Consider the following 21,381-nt stretch of genomic DNA (forward strand, 5'->3'; position numbering starts at 1 on the left):
CAGTACTTAAAGGAGGAGACTGGTCTAGAAGGGGCTTGAAGTAACCCTCGGACCTTTTCAAACTAACTTCATTAAACAACTCATCAAACAATTGAAGAGGATACCCACGTTTACAAAACATATCCTTCAAAAGAGAGCATTCAGTAAGAAAGCTAGATAAAGTGCTGCACATTCTTACAGCTCGGACCAGCTGACCCTTCATAATAGCCCTTTTCTGTCTATATGGATGTGAACTGGAGAAGTGCAACAAGGAGTTGCAATAGGTCGGCTTTCTATAAATGGAAGATGTTAATACATCAAGCCCCTTGACCAACTTAACGTCAAGATAGTCTATCTCCTTTGTAGAAAAATTAGAAGTAAACTTCAAAAAAGTGGTAGTTTGATTGATAATGTTTACAAAATCATCCGCACTCCCAGTATCACCTTTAAAAAGGATGAAAATATCATCCAAGAATCTGGTATAAAAGGTGATAAACTTCGTCAACTCAAGATTACAAAAAACAAAATGTTTCTCCCAAAAGGCATCAAAGAGATTCGCCACACTAGCACCACAGGGTGAGCCCATGGCCACACCCTGTTTTTGCAAGTAAATCTCCTTGTCAAAGATAAAAAAATTGGATGTAAGGACAATTTCCAACAACTCGGTGACCAAGTTAATTTCTGACTTTGGTGCCCCCAATTCAGCCAACAACATCCCAATCCATTCCACTGCTTCTGTATGTGGAATGGAGGTATACAGATCTACTACATCGATCGTTAAAAAATTGTTACGGCCATCAAAAGGGATTTTATTAATGTTGCTTAAAAATGACCATGAGTCCTTACAAATACTTGGGATTTGTTTAATGTATTTATTAAACTTTTCATTGTGGTTGGTCTTTTTAGGAAATATTTAACCTTTTAGAGTACTTATATTTATTTGGTGACACTGTGGCTACTCATGAAAGTCTTGCTGCTTTGGTCAAACACTGCCATTCGTATTAGTATTAATGTTCCTCAGTACAATTGGGTACCCTTGTAAGAGCCTTAGAGTAGCTAGCGTTGGAGTATTCTGGTGGCAGTATCTACTTTATAGTCAGGGCAGAAGGGGCATAGCTGGTGAATCTATGTCAGCCTTTCCCATCTGTGTGTGTGTGTGTGTGTGTGTGTGTATGTGTGTGTGTGTGTGTGTGTGTGTGTGTGTGTGTGTGTGTGTGTGTGTGTGTGTGTGTGTGTGTCACCTACTTGGAGAAGGGACACAGAGCACTGGTTTCACAGAGAGGGTGGTGGAGGACTTGGCTTGGAACACTCGGCTGAGGACTCAACTCTACAGCTGTGGTCAGTGTGGAGTCTTATTTGGGGCCTTGTGAGAGAGAGGGAAACCCAGCCCCAGGATGGGAGTGTATTCCCTGTATGCTGTTAAGGGAAATTGTGCTTGCTGCAGATACCTGTATCTGGAAATACTGTGTGTATCTGTCTTTGTTCCAAGTGAACATCCCTCATCAGTGTCAGTGGTAAGGATTGAAGCTCCTTTATTACTGGCCCAGAGGAGGGGCATCACACCTGTATTTGCTATTACCTGTCAGTCTGACACTGCTTAGGTGAATCACTGGGTTTCAGTACCACATATATTTACTATTACCTGTCATTCTGACACTGCTTAGGTGACTCTGATGTGTAGTAATTCAGGATGAAGCAGTGGAAGTCAGTGTGGCTGTTTCAAATAAGTCATAAATGCCTCTCTAGTGGTAATTTCCTTGTTTCATGCTTATGGCAACATAGCAACGAAACTAATTGAATTGTGAATAACAGATCAGGGCACAGTCACTCACACTCTTTACTTATATTCTTGGATTTAAACTTGATCTGGGTTTATTGTTTAGTGTAACTGAAGAATACCACTTCTTCTTCTTTCTGGCTTGTATTATTGCATTTTTTTCCTTTTAAAATTATTCCTGCACTGTCACATATAAATAAAGCATGTCTTCGCTGTTTTCCCTTTGTCTGGCCTTGGTTTGTTATCCACTTTCTTCAGTGAATGCCATGTTGGGTTTGCATGATCTCATGATATTTTCTTTAGAAAGTTTCCTTGATGGCTTTTATGTCATATACTGATCATCATATTACATGATTTTTGATGTACCTCCTAACCTCTTAGCAAAATAGTCCGGTGAAAAGCTCCAAAAATAATGGAGGACAATGACCCAAAATCAGGAACAGATTTTAAATATTGCCATTACATAAAAAGCTACTAGAAAAACAGGTTTTGAATTAGTATTCATTTTCTGAAGGATATAAAACCTGAAACTCAAATCTCTGTCATTATATAGTAATTGCAGTCCTCAATGACTTGCCAGAAAACTAGAAATACTATCAGGAACAGACTAAAAATATAAGGCTAAATTAGGGACATTCTGCAAAAATCTGGGACAACTGAGAGCTTTGTAGCAAGATGTTTGAAGCCCTTCTTCCTTTACATCATAACTGGAGTCATAAACTTATTTACATCTAGAGATTCACTGCTATTTTACTGTGTAATGTCAGTTATAATTACCTTCTTTGTCTGACAGTGGGACCAAAACTATATCATTGTGAGTCTTTTGTGATTCACAGCTCTGTTAATTAGTAGCAGGAGTTGTACTTTAAAGTGAAGCTATGGCTGTAATGTTAGACAACTTGAAATTACTAACGAAGTGAATACGGAGGCATCATACTTCTTTTCTCAAGAATCAGGGACAAGGCCAAAAATAATGGTGGGCAAAGGCCCAAACTAAGTGACAATGCTGAAATGTTACTTAATGCATTTAAATGAGTATTGGTTTTGCATCAGACTGAATTATAGAACTCTTTTGGCATTATTGACTGACTGTATTCCTCAGTAATTTATCAGAAAATGGGCGGCACAGTGGTGCAGTGGTTAACATTGTCACCTCACAGCAAGAGGTTCTCCTTTACTATTCTTGGCTGTGGTGTCTTCTGTACAGAGTTTGCATGTTCTCCCTGCATTCATGTGGTTTTTCTCTGGGTACTCCAGTTTTGTCCCACATTCTAAAGACATGCGTCCAGAGTGTTTCTCCCTGGGCCTCCGCTGAAAATAGGCTCTGTCCTAATCAGACTTTCCTGGTCAGCAAATGTTAAATAAGTAAAATAAATAAAATCAAAAAGAATTATGAGATGGAAAATATAAGGCAAAATCAGGCTAAATCAGGGACAGTTGAAAGCTATGATAGACATCCCTGCAGATAATTCCCATCTGCACAAGATTGCCTAATTTAAGTATTTATCTGGTGATGTAAATTTTCATTCTGTCCTCATCTGATGGGTTCAGATCCAGTCCTTCAAATCTGACTCAGCTGTTGCTAAAGCTCGTGGTAAACAAGAACTCTTGAGCTTCTCCCATACCCATAATGCACCAATCCTAAGTTACCTCATATTTTGTTTGCCGCTTTCAGTTAAAGATGTGGTTTCCTGGAGCACTTGTCAGATAAGTTTATTATTACATATTTTCTAGTCTAATTTCTCTTAGATTCTTAAAATTTTGTATTCCCCTTACTTATCGTACAATTAGTACCTTCTAAACTACCATTGTTAGTAGTTCTCCCCCCCTTTTTTTTTTTTTACTTTAGTACTGAGTGTACCTCTTGGATACTATCACTAGTATTTATCTTCTTTATACACTTGGTGTAGCTTATTTCGCTACCATTGCTGGTAGTTTTTCCTTTTCTGTTTCTCTTTCGAAAAAAAAAAAAACTTTATCTGCTCTTTCTTAAAACTTTTTTGTCTTTAATATTGTCTGGTTATGACAGAAAAAGGCCCCGCAGTGTTTAAAAAATGTAAGTGTGGGCATAAGCCTCCTCTATCAGATGCCCACACTATGAGTATGTCTTGTCTGGGACTGCTTCATCTCTAGGAAGATTGCTGTATTTGCCATGGGTTCAACCCCAGGGCTCTTGTTGAACATAAAAATAAGCTTATCTTAAAAGGCTTGTTACCCTCAGCCTTTGCAGAGGCTATATCTAGAGATCAATCTCCAAAACAAAACAATCAAAAACCTTGTCTCCCAAACCTTCTATGTCTTCCATGGTTTCAGAGCCATCTGAGAAAAGGGCCAAGATGGATCCAATCTCACCCTTGGATCTGAAAAAGAAAACATTGGTAGACCCGACTTCCTTGGATACCAGGAATAACATATCGGATGTGACCACTTCCAGTCCTACTGGTTTAATTCACCTACCCAGAACAAGGTATTTGTCTTCTGTGGATCCACTTCCCTCAGGGGTACCCTCACCTTTTTTGGACAGACCTAGGTCCCCTTCTGTTATTTCCATTTGTTCTTCTAGAAGTTTGATGGAGGAAGATGTTGGAAAAGTGGTGAGGAAAATTCTCTCATTGCAAGGTCAAGATGGGTGTCTTACCAGCTCCTACCCCTTCAGGTCAGAAGGTCCATTCTTCTATTACACCCCCTCTATAAGTTCCTCCTCTGACTCCTTCAGCTGTCACAGAGTCCTTGGAACCAAGCCTTCTGGCTCCATCAGGCTCAGATCCAAAGATAGTAGTACATTCAGATTCTAAGCTTACTTTGAGTGCTCTGGTTCCATCAGATCTGAAGAGATCTTAGAGATAAAGCTTCCCTGTTGGATCTGGGGTGTTGGAGTCAACTCTGAAACTTTTGGAGCTATTTTTGCACCTTGGAGTCTCATTACTGGATAGCTCAGTTCCGGCTTCCTCCTGTGGGAGATTGCCTTCAGAGTGTGGGATGTCTGTGGTCCAGAAGTTTGTCTTTTCAGATTTGAGGTATTCTGTTTCTCTAGAGTGGTCTGTCTTTGAGGCTGTGAAGAGGGTTTTCTCTGCCTTGGCTGAAAGGATGGTTCCAACCCCCTTGGATCCTAAATCTTCTACCATGATGTCTCTGTGCTCAGAGCCTCATCACTCTTTGCAACAGGGACAGCCAGTCCAAGACCCCAAGGATTCCCAACAGAGTATCTTTATTTATTCTGATACCTCTGTAGACCATTCCACTGAGGAAGTCCCTCGGAAGAAGACATGTAAGAGGAAGCACTTGGACTCCCCAGAGGAGTCAATCACTGAAGATACAGACTTCAATGAAGGTGATGGGTCCCCACAGTCTTCTCCTGAAGATGTCTCATTTGGAGACATCCTCAAGGTCCTTAAGCAGAGAGGTGGCTGGACTCCCACTAACCCTTCATCCGAGGAGTCTGTATTCTTGGAGGCTTTCAGTACTGGCCTATCTACTTCCTGGGCTACTCCGCCCACCAATGAGCTTATTGAGTTAGTCTCTCAGTGGGTGTGGAAGGAATAGGACACAGTTGAGCCAATCCCTAGGAGATCAGACAAGATTATGGCACCACCTTTGAACAAGCAGTTTTAGGGTAAGTGTGTGCCTGTTGATGTCATGGTTGTGGTGGCAGCCACCAGAAAGGAACTTGTCGAGGAGAGCTCCATTGTTCACCTCCCAGAGATTCTTTCTTTGACAGACCCTACCAGCGCTCCTGAAAGGAGGCCTGATTACCCACCTTTGGAGGCAATTGGAGGTAATTTATCCCTGCACCAGAGAGCCTGACTAGACATAACAAAAGATACTTGGGTGCAGAGGATTATTTTCAGAAGTTATATAATACCCTTTTCCCATCCACCTCCAATCTCAAGAAAAATCTCAGATTTTCCACCCAATCAGAGGGAACAAGCAGCAATTCAAACACAAAAGCTGCTATTAAAAAAGGTCACACAAGAGGTCCCACCAGCCCAGATATAATCCAAAACTTACACAAGGTTCTTTTTAGTGCCAAAGAAAACAAGTGACTGGAGACTAATCTTGAATCTCGGCAACTTAAGCAAGTCATTTCAACCCACCAAGTTTCTGATGGTCATGGTTCAGTCTGTTCTTCCTTTTCTGGGCAAGGATGACTGGATGTCCTCGATAGACCTACAGGATGCATGCTATCGCATAAAGATGAACAGATGATCCAGAAGGCACTTGTGCTTCTGGGTGGGAGCCACTCATTACTACTTCAGAGTTCTGCCCTTTGGCCTCACCACAGCTCCTAGGGTGTTCACGAAATATATGCCAGTAGTAGCAGCTCACTTGAGACTGCAAGGATTCTAGGTGTTTCCATATCTAGATGACTGGCTCATTACCACCCAGACCAGGCATCAGTTAATAAGGGCAAGAGATCAGGTCCTCCAGACGTGTTCTGTGCTGTTCTGGGGATAACCATAAACTACAACAAGTCTCAACTGGAACCAACACAAGATTTGCAATTCATTGGAGCACTGTTTCATACAAAGTCAATGATAGCTTCACTGCCTCCCTCAATGGTTAAAAGTGTAAGATCACAGAGCAAAAGAATAATCTGCAGTACCAAGATTTCAGGCCACTTGGTCCTTCAAGCTCTAGGATCAATGTCAGTGGCAATAACAGTAGTACATTTAGCCAGCCAGATTTTACATGAGGATTCTATAGTGGATGGTAGCAACACAATGGTTGAGACTTTACCAACCCATGTCAACTCTGATACGAATCACTCACAGATGCAAGAGAGATCTCAAGTGGTGGATTCAATCAGATCAGGTTCTACAAGGCCATTCATTCATTCCCCTCAGCCCAAAGCCATAGTGACACGGATGCTTCACAGTTGGGGTGAGGGGGTATTTTCTGGGGAAAACAGTCTAAGGCACTTGCCCCCCCCCCCAAGAGGCCAATTTTGCATATCAATGTCCTAGAGGTGAGAGCAGTACTTTTCGCTTTGTAGGCCCTTCAGGATGCTCTCCCTTTGGGGACAATTGCAATTCAAACAGATGTCAGTAGTTTGGTACATCAACAAACAATGAGGGACCAGATCTTACCCCTTGTGTCAAGAAGCTGTCACGGTGTGGCAATGGGAGATCTCATACAACTGCTTTCTCATAGCAATACACATTCCGTGGAAGTCCAATGTGATAGCAGACAAGCTGAGGAGGTGCAGTCTTCTATCTCATGAGTAGTGTTTCAACAAGAATGTGACAGAAATGATTTTTTGTCAGTAGGGCCAGTCTTGCTGTGATCTTTTTGCTTTTCTCCTAAACAACAAATGCTGCAGCTACTTCACCCTAATCCCCCCACAAGGAGAATCACCAAGAGATGCTCTACTTCACGATTGGGCCCCTCGGTCAACATTATGCCTATCCACCAATCCCGCTAATTCTGAAATTCCTACAGAAAGCTGCCGTGTTGAAGAGCAAAGTTATCCTCATTGCCCCCTGTTGGCCCAGACAGATTTGGTTCCCCTTCCTGTGGCCTCACTTACTTTGCCAACCTTCGATTCTGGATCCAGTTCCAAACCTCTTGTCCCACCCGACAGGCATGAGCCATCCAGACATGTCAAACCTCAGGCTGACAGTCTGGCTTCTCCATTTCTATTAATAGCCAGACAAACTATGCTCTCGTCCCTCATCCAACATATACTTTCATCTTCACATAAACCTTCCACATGTAAACTCTATTCCAGTAAATGGAAAAGATTTGTGTATTGGGTACATCAAAATCAAGATGAACCTTTTTTAACTCCTATACATTACATTCTTGAATTTTTGGCGTTTCTTTTTAAAAAAGGAACTAGTTCCTCAACCGTTAAAGTTCAGTTAAGATATTTATTAAAAGATTTGAAATTTGAATACTAAAATTTTTTTCAGCCATTAAAGTTCAGTTAACAGCAATATCAGACTTTCACATTGGATTTGAAGGTTCCTCAATAGCCTCTCATAAGCTAAGCAGAGCTCCTTTTAAAGACCTCCTTTTAAAGATCCTACTCCCCTATGGGACCTCAGTCTGGTACTGCAGGCACTTATACATTCCCCTTTGAATCAGCAGCTAAATGTGACCTTAAATTTCTTACTTGGAAAACGTTTTTTCTAGTAACAGTTACATTTGCTAGATGAATTTCAGAAATCCAAGCATTGTCTTCAAAACCTCCATACTGGATTTTTCACAAGGATAGAGTGACATTACAAACCAATGCATCCTTTCTTCTCAAGGTGGTGTCAGAATCCAATATCAATCAGTCCATTAATTTGCCAGTTTTCTTCCCCAAATTTACTAACAAAGGCGAATACATGTTACATTTACTGGATGTTCACAGACAATTATGTTTTTACTTGCATAGTACAAAAGACATCAGATAAACAGACCAGTTTTTTGTTCCCTTTGTGGACTTAAAATAGGCAAAATCAGTTGCCAAAGTAACCTTAGCCAGATGGCTAACTGATTGTGTGTCATTTATTAATAAAAAATCAGGTGTTACATTACCACAACCAGTATGAGCTCATTCAGCTAGATCAATGGCAATGTCTAGTTTTTCTTTCCAGGACGTCCATGGATGACATATGTGCAGCAGTTACTTGGGCTACTTCCCATATTTTTGTTACTCATTACAAATTAGATCTGGTCTCCAGAGGTAGAGCATGTTTTGCTTCAACAGTGCTCAGGAGCATCCTTCCTTGAGTCCACCCAAGATTTTAGGTAGCTGGGGACTCAGTCCCATCAGTTGAGGATAGAATGAAAATTGACAACATCAGATAAAGAAGTTATGTATTCTTCAACTCCCCACCCACCATCCCCATCCTTTGCAAACTTCTGGAAGTATGAGTCTTTAGGAGGCATCACTGTCCTTTCTATTGAGCTCCAAATATAGACTTTTTATGTATTGACTGCATGCAAATTTTCACCTCCTTTATCTACGCATAGTTAATATTTCCTTTCTGACAAAAATCAGCAAACAAGATCTGAGGTAACTTAAGGTTGGTGCATTATGGGTAAGGAAGAAGCTCAAGAGTTCTTGGTTGCCACGAGCTTTAGCATTGGCCAAGTCTAATAAGGGGGATCGGATCCAAACCCATCATTTGAGGAAGAATGAAAATGGACAACACAGATGGAATGTTATGGTAAGTACATAACTTCTTTTTTTGTTGAAGAAGAAGACCCATTGCAGTCTATTGAAAAGAAGGCAAAGAACACAAACCAGAGTGTGTCAATGGGAAAAAAATTGTTGACATTCTGTATTGAGATTCTGAAGATAGTAATAGTGAGCCTAGACATTCCAAGTGAATAAACAGAAATGCCTGAAGAAAAGGGATGGTGAAGTATTTTTTCTTTAGTTGAAGAAGAAAAGAAACAATTATAGTTGTTTTTATTTATTTATTTTACATTTGTTGACCAGGAAAGCCCGACTGGATGCATGTCCGTTTTCAATGGAGGACTGGGGAGAAAAGCTTCACAGTTAAATTTTAAGAAAAATATAAGGTGTATACAGAAGTATTCAAATTTACATAGATAGTACTAAACTTAACATTAACTAGTAACCTAGCATTCAAGCTTAATGCAAATTTACATACATAGTACCAAACTTAACATTGACTAGTAACATAGCATTGAAGCTTAAGATTTAACATACTTACATAGACTGAGTACATCTTTTACAGTTTTACATTGAGGCATTACATAATGATGAACATTGTTGGTAGAGGTTGCATTTTTTTGCTTTATACGGTTGAGTTTTGAGCAAGTTAGCCAAAATAGGGAGTATAGCAACAAAGAGAGCAAAGATTAGACATAATAGTTAGTATGGTAGCAGGAGAAGAGACAGAGATGGGAAATTGGATAACAGGTTAATTAAGAAAAGCAGGAGGCGTAAGTAGCTTAAGGATAAAGTAAGAGCAGAGGTGTAAAGAGAAAAGTAAAGTTTAGCGGATAGATAACAGAGTGTCCTAGCAGTGACATATGGGTATTGACTAAGGGTTTAGAATTAGAGGTAGAACCGGAAGGAAGCTAGACAAGTTGGATTCTTTTAGTGATGAAGCTGAAGTCAGAGGGCAAGAGTAAGGGGAGATGGTGGGAGGGGGGTAGGTCAGCCAGGTGGGGAACATGTGCATATCCATGTGTACTTTAGGTGTTCTTTCAGGAGTCTCTTAAATGTAACCTTTGAGCCTGCTGAGGTAATAGCAGTAGGTAGGGTGTTCCAAATTTTGCCTACGTAGTTTAGGGAAGAGGGAATCCCCTGATGTGTTGTTGGTTTTGGTGACCTTGATTCATTTTTTGTCACTAGAGCGAAGTTGTCTAGTTTCAGCTTGTAGTTCTAGTAGATTGGCCAGAGCTGGAGTTTTGTCTGGGAGTAGTAGGAGATTTTGGGCAAAGGAAAGTTGATGATAGTTTAGGAGATTAGGGAATTCAAGCCAGCCAAGTTGTTTTAGGGAATGGCAGTGTTGGGCTTGCTAGGGGGCACCGGTAGCAAATTTTGCAATTTGATTGTAATAGGTGTTGAGTTTGGTAATTTCAGTCTTGGGTAAGTTGGCGAGAATGTGTGAGGCATAAAATAGTGTGGAAAGGGGGTGAGTTTGAGCAATTGTTATCCTAGCAGGTTGTGTTAGAAATGGTTTATTTTTATATAGACTGCCCAGTTTTTAAAAAAAGATGGCAAAGATCACAATCCAAATGCTATCACTGGAAAAAGTTGCTGTCATTCTGTGTGGAGATTCTGAAGGCAGTAACACTGAGCATAGCCATTCTAGGTGAATAGACAGAACTGCCTTAAGAAAAGGGATAGTGAAAAACAAATTAATCATTTAGGGTTACAGAGTACATTGTAAGAAGGTGAATACTTAGCTAAAAACAAAATTCCATCAGTATGGTATCCCCATCAGGCAATTTTGCTTTAAAGCAAATAAAAAAATAACTATATATAATGCTAGACTACTGTTACATAGTTATATGTTCCTATTCAGCCCACATAACCCTTAACTACCTTTTTACTAAATACCCAACCATATAGGCATCCAGAGAACTCTGGGACAAAACTAGGTCGGTTTGCATGGCTAGGTTTGCAAATATCCTGTTGGTCGTTAGCCTAATATAAATCTATGTACCTATGGGAATTAACTGCAGGCAGATGTCTGCCTGTCCAACCCAAATCACAGACCTCTATGAAAATTTTGGTAAGAGCTGGCTCCTACCCAATGCAGTGATACACTGCTGCATCCCAAATAAAAGGGGTAACCCACAGTTCTTATTGCTGCAGGTGTATGTTGCAATTCAGTGAGAAAGATTGCTATTGATCATACTGGTCTTGACTCCAGAGCTCCTTTCAAACAGACCTGTGAAAGGTAAGTGTCCGTTGGAAAAATATTTTGCATTTCTAATTGCTTTATTGTTTTTTTCTTTTTTGGGGAACAATTTCTAGAGAAACTTTTGTAGTTTCCTGGGACTTGCCTCTTCCATACCTGAAAGTCCTTCTCATCTGTATTCATCGGATCACATATAAGGATTTACATTCTAAATTAATTTATTTTGCTTAAAATAGCCCCACCTCATGGTAGATTGCTGGGTCCCTATCAGATTATTGAAGTTTCAAAACTTTGAAGGTCATATGGTTGGGACCATATGATCAAAGTTTTGAAGCTTCAAACATTTTGAATGGAGATTGTGGTACAGAGCGTTACAGGAAATTTACCCTTTTCCTCAATGTAGTGCGACCCCGGAGTTGGTATATTTAATTAGCAGGGGGTGTAGGCTTGCCCCCCCCCCCCGCAAAAACGTTAAAAATAGAATTTTTATTTATTTATTATTTTTAAATAAACAAAGTAATAAAACCACTACCAGCAGCTGTCACAGAACATTCAACTTTAATATAAAAATATACACACACGACTTAGCTCTTTCGCCCTAATATGTAACAGTCATCTTCAGAGTCGTACAAATAAAAGCCATAATGACTTAAATATGCACTTGCTGGTGCATTAACCAATTAAAAATCAACCTTTCTTAAAGTTCTGTGAAAAATGAAGTAAATAATTCATTTGAATTTTAAGAAGTTGACTTAAAGGCAAAAGCTAATTAAATAACATTTGTCCAGCATGTTTCCTTTACATCTACACAAATTAAGGTTTTTACATATAAGATGGGTATGCATGATTAGATATAATTTACTAAAAGGAACTACTAGGTCAAGATAAATAGTGGGGCATTTATTCATTTGCTCCATATACCATCTATAACACTTATTTAGTTCATTTTTTATCAATATGTTTGTCTTTTGCTTTATTATTGATATCAATATTAATTTATCAATCTGTATATTTTAGGAAAGTTCTTATGAAGTTTTGAGTGGTTTGACTGTTTTTAATATGAATAGATAAGGGTCGGGATACTGCTGTATTTTGTTCATAATTGTATTCTGAATCTTACTGAATTAACATGTTTCCTAATCACAGATATACTGACATCCTAAATTTATCTTCCCAAAGGCCTACTGGACAAATTGAATAAAAAAGAACAGGACTTAGTGGCAATGTCATCTCAGACTGACACACTGAAGGCTCACATTACAGGTATGTTACGTTCTACTCGCGTTTTTCTTTTTTTCTAGGTTGTTTTCCTTCCATGCTTGACAACCATCAACTCCTACCTATTAATGTTGAGCCCATTTGATCCCCTGCCACCTAGGAGTCCTCCTCAGCATAGAATCAAGAGCTAACCAGAGGCAACCATCATTCAGACAGACATGGAGGTGATTTGTGTCCTTGTTAACATCTAGTGGTATGAACAGTAAGGACTTTTCTTATTAGGACCCTAATTCCACCTTTGGTGGCTGACTTGGGCAACCACATTACTGCTAGGATACATTATGTCAGTGCTCTCATGCATGTGCTAATGAAGGCTACTGTCACCAGCTTGGTAATCCAAGCCCACATTCCTGGTTATGGCTGTAACTTCATTGCCTGCAAATCTCCACTTGCATGTGGTAAAATTGCCACCTAATCATCTGTCCATTTCCATGCAGTATAGGCAAGCCAGTGCCGACATCTCTCTCTTACCATGCACTGCCTGGGTCTTCCAGTGCTTAAGCCACTATTCAGACTGAGCTAGTTTGGGTCATAGTCTGGGATATATCCCTTTATGAAACAGAATGGGACATACTTTCTACTTACTTTTGAAGACTGTTAATGACTACCAGAGCTAGCAATTATAGAAACATACTCTTTATATACTGCCTTAATGTAACTGTTATCATTTTATACCCTCCTCTCTTTTTTCAGACTAAATATAACTGCTGTAAGAACTTTTTATTTTTCTCTTCTTTGAACTTTCTTTGTATATATGTTCTGAAATGTGTGTGTCATGGAAGACATCAACATTATTTTTCTGTTGTATCTGCTGAGCTGCCAGCCCATCCACTCAACCTTTCCCTGTCCATTCATTCCACTGCTGTAGTTCAGGTATCCATAGCCATTTTCTCCATAGACTAGTGTCCTCACACCTGTAGCCATCCATGCACACTCCTAGCCGAGACAGGCATGCATCATTTCCAGGTACAGTGCAGAGTGTTGCTTGGTGGCCCAGATTTCACACATGAGCCATACTTTTTCTTAATCCATTATTTCCCAGCATCCAGTGGGAATTAGTCTAGCAGCAGAACAGACCATCTTTCTCCCTTTGAGATGTCAAGGCAGCATTGTCCACTTATTTCTATCTAGCCCCCTGAGCTCCTCCAGAGCTTGGGTCACTTGTCAGTCCTGGCTCATCTGGGCGATTTTCAGAGCTTCATCTATTTCTCTCTTTATGCCTTGAAACTGTCTGAGGCAAGAAACTTTTTTTTCCTCTTTTATCCCTGTTGTCTGTCAGTCATGTCATCCGCTCCCTTTTGGGTAATCGTCCCAATCTTTTCCCATCACCTGGGGCCATCATTCAGCCAGCCATGAAGAGCAATTTGTGGGTTTTTCTATTTTTTTTGTGCCCTAACTCCCCATGAACACCCATCTAAGCACCAGGGAAGGAGGCATGCAATGAACTGATGGAAGAGAATGTCGCCTCACTTCCTCAAAGGACGTTCTTCCAAGCAGCCATGCCTATCACCCCAAATCATGAGTAGTGATCTTTCTCCAGTCTCCTTAAATAAGTCTGTTCCACTCAGTGTGCCCCCTTGAATATGCACAACCCTTCCTAACCTCCAGGAGAGGTAAGCAAACCATGCTCCTTCATTTTTCTTCCCTTTCTGCCTGGCATCTCCACTTCTAGGGCTGTTAATTGAAGCCTGGTCATCTGGGCTACAGTCAGGGCTCTGTCTGTCTATGTTACAGAGCCACACTGGGCAAGGCATCAACTTAACCATTGCTTTATGTGGATAATTTAAAGAACATTCAACAGGTATATGTTTATTTCATACAGTACATGCATTACAAAATACTGATTAATAAATGAATGTGCATTAGCAGGAATATAACATTTTATATCCTTGTTAAGCTAATGACATGTTCATAATATTTTCCAGCTTTAAATATGTGCAAAGTGTGCTATTACAAGAATGTGTTTGTACTCCACAATATTACCATATAGTCTGCATGTTAAAGATGTTTACTGTGTATCTAACTTTTTGTATAGATTCTTATCATAAATAAGAGATTCTTTATTCTGTCTTTCAAACACTAGACCAAAGAAGATTATTTCTTCTACCATACCTCAGAAGTTTAAATTCTGGTGCTACCTAGATTGGAAAGGAAAAAATAGGTTCAATTGTGAATTTTTTTTTATTCTTTGCTATAGTAACATTACAGTTGGTTTATCTATGTGACTCATTTTTCATTGGAAGCCCAATGAGAAAAGCTCCATGCACTAAAGTAGATATGATGCAGCTATGTGACATTTACATGCAATGAATAATAGTTGTTGTGTCTTTCGGCTTTTCCCGGTTAGGGGTCACCACAGCGGAACTCCGGTCAGCTAATGATTGGCAATAGAGTTTTACGTGCCAAGTTGCCAGCTCTGACACATAACCTTCAGTGAAGGTATGCCCATTTATGCATGTCTCCACACAGAAGACGCTCTATCTGAGAATCGAACAGGACAACGTCGTACTGTGAGGTGACAATGCTACCGCAGCACCACCACCGCAGTAGGCTATGCAATGAATAATAGTAACAGTAGCATATTTATGTGGACAGTTTGATTAAATCCATCATAATATAGACTTGGATTTGCATTTACTAGGCCAGTGTGCAAAGGTTCTGAGGGATAAAGCCCTGACTACAGCCCAGGCTACTCATGTTCAATTAGCAGCTCAGCTGTCTGTGGTACAGGTGGGGGAGACTAGGCATGACTATTCTGGGAAGGGAAGGGGAGGGTGCATCTCCAGGGTGGTATCATTTTCCTGGTGGAAACCAGGGAGACTACCACAGAGTACTGCTGAGGATGGGCAAAGAGGCCTACTGATCTCAGTCCTTTGTACGGGTAGGGGCAGTTCATTCCTGACACCAATTGTATGTCTCATTCCTGGAAGGTTTCTGGACATGTGCAGGGGTGGGAATTAAGTAGATAGCCCCACAGCAGCAGCAGCAGCAGCAGCAGTGTAACACTGTCCCATGATATCTGTAGTTCCTTGCTGACCCCAGTCATTAGAGAGAAAGTCCAGAGGACATAAGCAGAGGTAGCTATACCCAGTGAATAGTAGGAGGCCACAGACTCAGCTGATGATCAGCTGTTTGAAGAAAAAAAGTTGTGCAAACAATTTGCACGTACATTTTGAGAATTACGTTTCTCAGTATGATAGCAGGTCTGAATGAAGAGAAACATATCTTATAAAAATGCAAGAGTTCTAGACAAGACTGGAAGGCAGTCTTTTGATGCATTGCAAGGCATTAGGACATGTAGGACAGGGTCAAAACAGCCAGTGCAACCACAATTTTTAGTAGATATGGTGAACAGTATTTTCTTGGCAGAAATTTATTTTACAGCAGCATTCCATTTGTTCAGTAAAATGGAAGAGCAGTGCTTTTTAACTAAATGCAGACCGATGTTCACCATGGGAGAAGCTGATTTCGTATGTGGTCTGCTTTCAGAACAAATTTCATGAGTACATAAACTTAGGCTGGCTTCTGAAGATAGAAAACTAGGAACCAATACCCTGTATTGCTTTGAACTTACTCATAAGGACGCCTCCTATTCTGATCCATCAGACACTGGCAGTATCCTTATAAACAAAGTTAGTGCAGATATCATCCCCAAAACTTCTATACAAAGCCCTATAATGTCCAAATCAAATACTCCCGCAATTATCTCTAAAGATGATGTACTTAAAGAGCTAACATGACCAAAATTACTTCCTCCATGCAACCTAACAATTTACCTAGTAGCTTAATTAATAGTATAAAATGTGCCCTTACAGACACACTCCTTAAACTTTTTGACCTAAGTGTAGCTACTGGTTTTATCCCTGATGAGTGGCACACTGCAGCTGTGATGCCCATTCATAAATGTCACCTTAGAGCCAACCCAAGGAAAAATAGACATTTAAGTCTTGCAAGCTTTATTTGCAAAAGCATGGAAATATGTTATAATTGACCTCATAAACTACAGTATCAAGAATCTTATTAGACTTGACCCTCAGCAGTTTGGCTTTGCAAAGAGTCACACCTGTCTAATGAATCTGGCAAACTACCTCAAAAGGGTTACAGAGAATGTACACAGTGGCTATGCACAATACATGCCAAAGCTTGATCTGGCCAAGGCCTCTGACACCATTCTCCATACTGGCATCATACAGAAGGTAATTGCTATAAAAATTCTCCCATATTTGTTAAGATGGATAGCAAACTGTCTGTAAGACAGAACCCACACAATGCGAGTTGCAGTTGCCTCATCAGAAAATGTGAAAGCGAACAGTGGTGTCCCTCAGGGCTCAGTGCTTCAATCTCTTCTTTTTGGCATTTACTTCTCAGATCTCCAAGCAGTAAACCCAGACCTCTGGCTAACAAAGTTTGCAGAGGTAGGTTGCTGTTAAAATATCCTCTGACACCCCAGCTCTCCAGAATATATTCTCCCTAGTAAACTCTTGGTGTACTAAATGGGGTCAAACTAAATGCTAAAAAACTATAGTATCATCACTTTTGGAAAATCACCCCTCTCCTCATCATGCTATCTATAACCTACACATCTTCAAAATTAAAATGTAGCTAGGGACCTAGGTACTTGGGCTGATAGCTCCCTCTCATCTCGCCATCATGTGACAATGACTTTCAAAAAATACTTTTATTTAGCCCAGAAAAATCACCAAAAGAATATCATCATGATCTAAAGGCTTCCTTGTACTCAGCATTGATCAAGCCAGTTATCGAGCACAACATCCACTTTGGGATATATATCACTAAACATACCAAAAAATTAGAAATATTCCTAACTAAAAAGATCACAAGCCTAAAGTCATTGAGATACCAAGAGAGGCTGGAAGCTTTATCCCTTTATTCAGTGTCTTATAGACTTTTGAGGAGAGATCACTGTCTCACTTAACATGCAGTTAGAGATCTGCTTGTCCTGGACATCATGTATTTCCATAAGTCTAATATATCTACCAGTACTAGAACCAGGGAGCTAACTCTTCACTATCAAATAAATAAAACACAACTGAGGGATAGCTTTATAATCCAGCATCTTCCAAACCTCTGGAATAAGCTTCTCCTACATGTTAAACTTACTGTCTTCCTTTAAGCATAAACTAGATGACTAGATGGGTATCCTCAAATTTGCAATGCGATTGACTAGTATGAGTCTCCTGGGGAAAGGTGATGCTGCATGAGGGAGGGTACTGGCAAGGTGTGAATGATCATAAGACTTAGTGATCTTGGAATATCTATGAAAAAAAATCTGTGAGAGGAAGAATTCCTGCCACCCTTAGGCTTCTAATAGTGGTGTATTGTTTTCTCATCCAATCAGACAGTGGTGACTGTGCAGGCTGCAAAATTTGATAGTCATAGTTTAGCTGATATTAGCCTAGTTTGTGCTTAAATGATGGCCACTTCTAGCTCTGTAGTAGATTGTGGTGTGAGTTCTCTGTGTAGAGCCATTGATACATTTTGCTGACATCTTTCATAATTGTTCCATTTTGGCCATGGAGCCTTTTGCTAAGTCTCTGCAGAGGATACTGACAAAAAGTAGCCTTGGAAATAGCAGTGAGGTTATAAGTTTGAGCATGGGGGTATAGTGGAGGAAGCATCTATCCCTCTAGGTGGTTGTTAGCAGTCGATCACATTTTTTGAATACTCTAAAATTTTATTTATCCAGAGACAGAACCCCTTCAGGTATAACCCCTAACTACTTGATTTTAATTCCGAATCAAATGCTTTTCCCAGTGTTCCTCATAGTAAGAGTGATGATATCAACATTCAGCAAAACAGTGCTGACTTACTTTTGATTGCATTGAGGAAGAGGTAAAAGTCCCAAAACCATCTTTGTAGGAGATATAAACCTGCTTGGAGTTTCTTTTGGGACTTCTCTGTCACTCTTAAATTCTGACAAGTATTTAATGCAGCATTTACACAAGAACTTCCTGTCAATAAGATGACTTTTATACCAGCTTTGATTAGTATCACTTGCTTCAAGGACAGGTGCCCAGTTTCTGTATAACTAATTGTTTTGAAGGCCTTGGACAAATATAGGAATAGGTCGATCATTACTTGACCATTATTTACCTCCTTTGATTTATTTAGCTATTAATAAACTCCCCAAAGTATACCAAGATCCTTCAAGAGGGCATTTCCAAAACCAATTGCTGATGTCTAAACAATGGACTAAAACTAAATACTAAGCAATGTATAATAGTATACTTCAACAAGCAAGATGTCCCTTTAACTATCATATTGACAACATGCCCTTGAAAATTGTTGCAGTAGTTAGAGACCTGTAAGCCTGTGTAGACAATATAATGTCCTTTGATCACCACATATCCACTTTCTTCTACAACAGGAGGCCCTCCTCCCTCTGAGCTTACCACAACCTTGGTGCAGGAATGTTTCCATGTCTTGAGAATTCTGCACTTCCAGTTTCCAGTCCCGACACCAGTGTGTACAAGACTCTTTTTTATTCTGCGACCTGTGCTAAATAAAAAATAAATCTGTATGTCAGTGTCATCTTAATGAGATTTTGTGAAACTGGGTCTGCCATGTGAAGGCATTCACCAAGACTTGTTTATAAATGGATTTCCAACCATACACCTCTCCTTTTCTTGCTGAGTTCATCATCTCTCCATTAAGACCCCATTTTCTACAAGGTGTGTAGTATGCCTTCTTGGATACTTCTGTTTATCAGGATGGTCAATAAGATGGCTAAAGAGCAAATGGCTATTTTTTTTAATTTTGGTGTAAGGCTATCCAAACCTTCTGTACCATATTATTCATTTTAGGGTTGAATATGCTCACTACCTTTTAAGTTGGAAGTGATATAGAGCATACACATTTTTTGCTATATGCACATGTGGTGAAACACATAGCACAGTCTTTTTAAAATAATTTCTAAATCTCTCAGCATGCTCAGGATGCAGAGTCCTCTTTAGTTACTATAAGTGATATATCATGATATAATTCTCCATAACATGGTGGTGTAGCACTTCTGACACTGGGAACATTTCTCAGCTTGAGTTACCCAATGCATATTATGTGACTGCAAAATAGTTTATACTTTATAGTTTTTTTTGCTTATTTTTCCCTTGTGTGTGCAGACCATCTGTTCCATCAGCATACTTCAGCATTATTGTGGACACCATCCAAATAGGTATCACTGAGTTTTTTCTATAAGGCCCAGTTTGTTACCCTTATGCATGCTTTGTTGTCACTCAAAGGGCTAGCATGCAATACATATAGCATTAGGGTAGCACTCACTTCCATGGGTGCTGTAACCCACAAAATGTTTTCTGTTTGATCTCTAGTATCCATTAAGGGTCATGGATTGGATGGGTGTTCTGGAGATGTATGTCCCTCTCCCTTCCTGAAGAGAGACATGAGCAGACATTGCAACATTATTCCTCTCCTTTGCTGGCTAGTTCCTTCACTGCTCTAGCTTTTAATTGAGCCTAGGTCATCAGGGTTTTTCTCTAGGCTCCACCCTTTTAAGCCACTGAACTGGCACCATGATCAGTCAGATAGCTGGCATCTCTTCCTGCCAAATAAAAGTGCATAAATGAAGCCATCACATCCCACAAAAGTAGAAAATCTATAGGTGCTGCTGGTAGCTGGCATTTTGGAGTCTATTCTAGTTGTAGGATGATCAGCCAAGGCATAGTATTAGGGAATGTCGTTTCCTGTGCCAGAAGAGTATGGGCCAGTTATGATGCATTTGCCCCAATGTAGACTGGATGGATATTATACTGTGAATATAAGTAGGCAAGGGCAGTCAGTATAAAGCTTGCTGGGTGTCAGCAAGCACAGTGCTACATCATTGAACATCCAACTCTGTAAGGAAAATAGATGTTAATAAAACAGCAGCTACCAAACCAGTGGTGTGCAATGTGTCCACCCTTCCTCACCCATGGCACCAACATACACAACGTAAGTGTTGCCTGATAAAGTCTTAGGGTTAATGTTGAAATCCCTGTTCCTCTATACTTCGCAGAAATTAAATCACAAGGAAGATGAAATATTCTTGGGGTGGTGGATTGATGAACTGAATGGTGGATACTGCTCATGGAATTTTGATTCTGCAATGTATAGGCAGTTGAAAGCGTAGCAACTGAAAGAAAGAGTATTTTAAAATAAATTTAAATTAATTTTGCAACATTTCAGTCCTTACAAGGTAACATTTGAAAAGGTAAACTATGTATGCCACAGAATTAAATTTGTAGCTCTTGGATTTTAACACAAAATAGTGAAATAATACTCCATTAGCTTTACTAACCAGTGAATATAATTTTTATGATGCTAGGGTATATCTACAGTGCATTTCCTTTGAGTTTCTAGATATTTCAGGGAAGCCTAGTCCCCATTTCATAAGGTGCTATGTTTCTGGTTGGGTGAAAGTAATGTAATTCTACAATTTAACTTCAGCCTTAGACATATTTAAAATACATGCTCACAGGTTCATAGGTAAGTACTAGGCTATTATCCATGATGGGACATTTTAAGCCTAGCTATACTTCTCATTGTCACTCTGCTGTGTTATCCCAATAGGTGTTCAGCTATCCTTGCCATAGTTATATTTAAATATTTGTCATTTGTAATGGGATTATTTTATTTGGTCACACCTTCAGTGTATTGGGGTCCCTACTGTAAGGTAGGACCTATAAGCACTACCTCTGTCCATTAGGAAGATGGGGTCTGTCCTGTTTATGTTTCCTATTCCTCAGCCACTGGTCCAAATTACACTTAAATAGGGTCATAGTAGGGCTTTCTTTTACATGTGGTTCCATAGCAGCATTATTGAATAGGATAGGTGACTGTCCCTCCAGGCTGTTCTGTTTATGTTGCAAAAGAGGTTGAGGTCTCTGGACTGGATATTTCTAATACCATTAGACTTTTGGATATGCATTTGGTCGATTAGTGCTGGGTCTGTGAATGCCTTATAAACCAGGCATAGGTCTATATGAGAGTGAGTATTGT

The 21,381-nt window shown here is 39.8% G+C and overlaps 1 protein-coding gene across 2 annotated transcripts in view; it reads left to right on the plus strand.

Annotated features, from left to right (window-relative positions):
• CLIP2 (CAP-Gly domain containing linker protein 2) overlaps positions 1–21,381 on the plus strand; it is a 1,185,433-nt gene that overhangs the window by 931,318 nt on the left and 232,734 nt on the right. For both annotated transcript variants that reach the window (XM_044054144.1, XM_044054145.1), the window contains one exon: positions 12,271–12,354. In XM_044054144.1, coding sequence (XP_043910079.1) covers positions 12,271–12,354 — 84 coding nt within the window. The remainder of the gene's footprint in view (positions 1–12,270; positions 12,355–21,381) is intronic.

The sequence above is a fragment of the Protopterus annectens genome, chromosome 13.part0 (assembly GCF_019279795.1).
Source record: "Protopterus annectens isolate FY-2018-M chromosome 13.part0, PAN1.0, whole genome shotgun sequence".
In the NCBI taxonomy this organism is placed as follows: Eukaryota; Metazoa; Chordata; order Ceratodontiformes; family Protopteridae; genus Protopterus; species Protopterus annectens.